At 35.4% G+C, this 4968-nt stretch overlaps 1 protein-coding gene across 1 annotated transcript; it reads left to right on the top strand.

The window, feature by feature from the left end:
- The first annotated feature begins 708 nt into the window (after nt 1-708).
- On the top strand, nt 709-1806 carry HTR1F (5-hydroxytryptamine receptor 1F). Its single transcript, XM_068545606.1, has one exon. The coding sequence runs from the start codon at nt 709-711 to the stop codon at nt 1804-1806; it is 1098 nt and encodes a 365-aa protein (XP_068401707.1).
- The last annotated feature ends 3162 nt before the right edge of the window (nt 1807-4968 follow it).

The raw sequence follows: 4968 nt of genomic DNA, 5'->3' as shown, positions 1-4968 counted from the left end.
CTTTTTAAACCAAACTAACTACTTATATCCACAAAGACTACTAAACACTCTGACATTTTCCTAATTTCATAAAATGATCATGGAATGCTAGAAATACACTAAAAATATTTTAATTTTGTTTATTTTTCTTTTTATAACCTTTATATCCTGACATAAAATACATTGAAAGTTCCTTTAGTCTCCACAAGCCCAATGAAAATGTTCTCAGTGTAACTTTAAGTACAAAATTGTTTATGATTTTGAATACTGCCTTTAAAATGATATTTTCTTATATTACATTATATAATGCACAAATATATACTAATGACATGTGCTTTTAAACTTTTTCTGCTGTAGACAAAGAGAAAAACATAGCTAAGATTAATATAGGTTTTAAACACTTTTATAATAGTAGAGATTTTAGTGATAGGTTATTTTATGCATAAAAATTGTTTTATTTGAGCCCTATTTTAAGAAAATGTTTTTAAAGTTATTGTTTTTTACTGTTCTTATTGTATTTCTTAAATGTAAAGAAAAAGAAAATCTGCTATCTGAACTCCATGTTTTTAATCCATAGACTATTCTGGAAAAAGATACATGTATACTTTAAAAAAAATTATTCTGAAAGGAAGAGAAAAATCTTTGAAGCCTTCTCTGAACTGCTTTTCCTCTCCTTTGTTACAGGTGTCCGTTTTTTCAACTATATTAATCTTCTAAATCAAACAAAAGATGGATTTCTTAAACTCATCTGATCAAAACTTGACCTCGGAAGAACTGTTCGACAGAATGCCATCCAAAATTCTGGTGTCCTTCATTCTCTCTGGGCTGGCACTGATGACGACGACCATTAACTCACTTGTGATCGCTGCAATTATTGTGACCCGAAAGCTACACCACCCAGCCAACTACTTAATTTGCTCCCTTGCAGTCACAGATTTTCTTGTAGCTGTCCTGGTGATGCCTTTCAGCATTGTGTATATTGTGAGAGAGAGCTGGATTATGGGGCAAGTGGTCTGTGACATCTGGCTGAGCGTTGACATCACGTGCTGCACTTGCTCCATCTTGCATCTCTCTGCTATAGCTTTGGATCGGTACCGGGCAATCACAGATGCTGTTGAGTATGCCAGGAAAAGGACTGCCAAGCATGCTGGCATTATGATTACCATAGTTTGGATTATATCTATTTTTATCTCTATGCCTCCTCTATTCTGGAGGCACCAAGGAACTAGCCGAGAGGATGAGTGCATCATCAAACACGACAACATTGTTTCCACTATTTACTCAACATTTGGAGCTTTCTACATCCCATTAACATTGATTTTGATCCTCTACTACAAAATATATAAAGCAGCAAAGACGTTATACCACAAGAGACAAGCAAGTAGGATTGCCCAGGAGGAACTGAATGGTCACCTTTTGGGGAGTGGTGAGAAAAGCATTAGACCGGTCTCCACACCGTACATGCTAGAAAAGTCTTTATCTGATCCATCAACGGACTTTGATAAAATTCATAGCACAGTGAAAAGCCCCAGGTCTGAATTCAAGCATGAGAGATCTTGGAGAAGGCAAAAGATCTCAGGCACAAGAGAACGCAAAGCAGCCACTACCCTGGGATTAATCTTGGGTGCATTTGTAATATGTTGGCTTCCATTTTTTGTAAAAGAATTGGTTGTTAATGTCTGTGAAAAGTGTAAAATTTCTGAAGAAATGTCAAATTTTTTGACATGGCTTGGATATCTCAATTCCCTTATAAACCCACTGATTTATACAATCTTTAATGAAGACTTCAAGAAAGCATTCCAAAAACTTGTGCGATGTCGATGTTAGTTTAAAGAAGTTTATTATGAAAAGATTGGGGTTCTTTCGAGGTGAAGTAACTAAATGAATGATAAAGAATAAAACATTTAAACTTTTAGAAGGGCATAAAGCTGCTAGAATGATATTAATATATATTTTAATAGCAACATACATATAAAATGTATTGACTTAAAGGCTTTTTTTGACCATTATTCTAGAGTATGTGAAATTAGAAAATAATTTATTGTTTATAAACAATATTTTGCCTATGCAATGTCCCTAAAAACTAACTGGAAATATATATATATATTATTACTAACAGTGATTTTTCAGGTTTATATCTTATAACAACTACAGAAGAATTTTCAATTAACAACATACCTCCATCCATAATTTCTACGTAATCTTATTGTTTTATTATATGATTCTATTATTTTATAGACAAGATAAAATTCACCACAAAGCACACATTTCTCCTACCTAACCACTCTTGTCCCCTCTCCATCTTACCCTAGGCAAAAGAGGAGGGGGAAGGAGCTAAAAAAAAAGACTCTTACTTAGTGTGACCAGAGGAAACATAAAAGTCAGAGGTTGATACTGTCTTTGTATTTTGATAGTAAGGAGTAATCATAAAATGAGTTAGGTACTGCAAAATAATTCTGGATACTGAACTTGTGCATATTTACCATATTCTTTTTTGTTTAATATGAATTCCTAGAAGAATATTTTCTTAATCATATATTATCAACATTTGAAATCAAAGCCTTACCCTAGTAGAAATAACTCAGGTAGGGTCTGGGGGTGGTGTTCTAATTTTGCCATGTTTAGGAATCAAATTTAAGGCACTAAGTACCCTACGTTACTTGCCATGGATATTATATGCCTGACTTTTTAAAAAATATCAGATATATTTCATTTCTGTTACTGTTAACAAGCTTAGTTGCTAACTAAAAAGTCAGTGATACTTTGTACTTCAGCAGCTATTTCCCTTTTATTAGAGAGAATGTGGTAGGAATTCTTAGACTTTTCACTGACTTCAAAAAAATCTCTAGTTTCCCAACTGATAGAAATGAATAAGCAGAGATGAATATTATACTAATTATATATATTATATATGTATATATCTCCCAGTTAGTAACTCCGTAAGTTCAGTGAGCCAAAGCAATTTCATAAGTTTATCTACCATATTTATATAGGGATTTGAAAACAAAAGAACCAGGCTTCTGAGAAGATTTCATTTCATTTGAATCAGCAAGGTCATATACCACCTTTTAATCCTACCATCAACCAAAATCATTTGAAAAAACAATACATTCCCTTTTATTCTAAGCTGTACCTTCATGTGTATTCTATTCTTTCCCAGTGGGGTGCTTAAGAGTACATTACATCAACTTTTTATGTATCAATGACACATTACTCTCAATCTAACAAATATTTACAGAACTTTAATTTTATGTAAGGCATTGAGATGTACTCTCAATGTATAGAAGATGTATAGAAGATACAGGAAATAATAAAATACTGTTTCTTCCTTTAACATGTTTACAATCTAAAAGGTGAAACAAACAACAAAAATATGAACACTAAATAGAAATGAAAAAACAAAGATCAGCATGGAGGTTGTTTACATTTTTATGATGATTCAAAGGAAAAAACTGATCACATCTAGTTCAGAAGAATCAGGAAATTTTTGTAAAGAATGTATCTAAAATGGATATTTAATGAACAGCATTTGAGCAAGAGATTTGGAAGAGCATACGTCAGGTGGTGGCAACAGAAAGATTTCAGAGTGCATCCTGCAAGCATCTGATGGGACATGATCATAAAATAGCAATGAGTTTGGCAGCTATTTAGAATGACAGAAGAAGAGCTTAAAAGAGAAACTGGCCATTATTGTGGCTGATTGAATGTCAGAAAAAGAAGTCTATAGTCAATTTGGTTGCTGTCTGTCGGTGAGTGGTCACTGATGCTTTTTAGCAGAAATATTACAAGTTTAGGGCAATTCTAGAAAAAAATCTGAGTGGATTTGAGCAGAGAGAGTACTGGACAAAATAGCTTCTTGTTAGAAAGCAATTATTAATCTGGGCAAGAAGTGATAAAGTCCTGAACTTGATTCTGGCAATGGGAATGTAAAGGAAGAAATAGATGAGAAGTATTGTGGAGGTAGAATCTGCAGGTTATAGCAAATATGTTAATACGCAGGCAGACAGACAGAAAGACATGAGTCACTAAGATAACTAGTTCTCAACTGAAATGAGGAACTCAAGAGAAGGGGCCTATTGGTGCAATGATGACTTCTCTTTTGGGTACGCTAAGCACATAAAGACATATCAGAGCTCACAGGCACTTCCTGAGCAGTCTGGTCCAAGCAAAACCAACAAGTAGATGAGATGTATCTAAGGCTCCTGCCACTTCTTTTGTCCTCTTCTCTTTATTTCCCAGGGCCCGTGTGCTGTGTTGACAGTCCAAAGCGTGTTTGAGACCCTATCATTCTCTGCTTATTTCTCTTTCTCCTTCTCACCAAAATTTGATTCTGTGATTTATTTACCCAAAGGCCTTGCTAAAGTTAAAATAATCTGTTAAATTAATTTATTTACACTCACCTCAGGAATGTATATATTTATATTGGAGAACTCTAAGAGACACAGCCCATCAACCCAAGGGAAGAATTCTCAAGCAAGGTGAGGCTCACCCAAACGTACATACTACCCTCTACTCTGAGTTGGACTGAAGCTCAAATCTAGGAAAATAATACTCTAAGTGACAGGCAAGTCAGATTCTCCTTTAGAGCTCTCTGCAGAATCAAGTTTATTATTTCTTTGTTTTTTTTTTTTTTTTAATTAATTAATTTATTTATTTATTTTTATGGCTGTGTTGGGTCTTCGTTTCTGTGCGAGGGCTTTCTCTAGTTGCGGCAAGCAGGGGCCACTCTTCATCGCGGTGCGCGGGCCTCTCACTATCGTGGCCTCTCTTGTTGCGGAGCACAGGCTCCAGACGCGCAGGCTCAGTAGTTGTGGCTCACGGGCCCAGCCACTCCGTGGCATGTGGGATCTTCCCGGACCGGGGCACGAACCCGTGTCCCCTGCATTGGCAGGCGGATTCCTAACCACTGCGCCACCAGGGAAGCCCTATTTCTTTGTTTTAAAACATTTTTTTAATCCAAGGGGGGTCACAACACATTACAGTAATTAT

The sequence above is a fragment of the Eschrichtius robustus genome, chromosome 6, assembly GCF_028021215.1.
Source record: "Eschrichtius robustus isolate mEscRob2 chromosome 6, mEscRob2.pri, whole genome shotgun sequence".
NCBI lineage: Eukaryota > Metazoa > Chordata > Mammalia > Artiodactyla > Eschrichtiidae > Eschrichtius > Eschrichtius robustus.
Note: the sequence above shows the minus strand (reverse complement) of the source record. Positions and strands in the feature narration are given on the sequence as shown.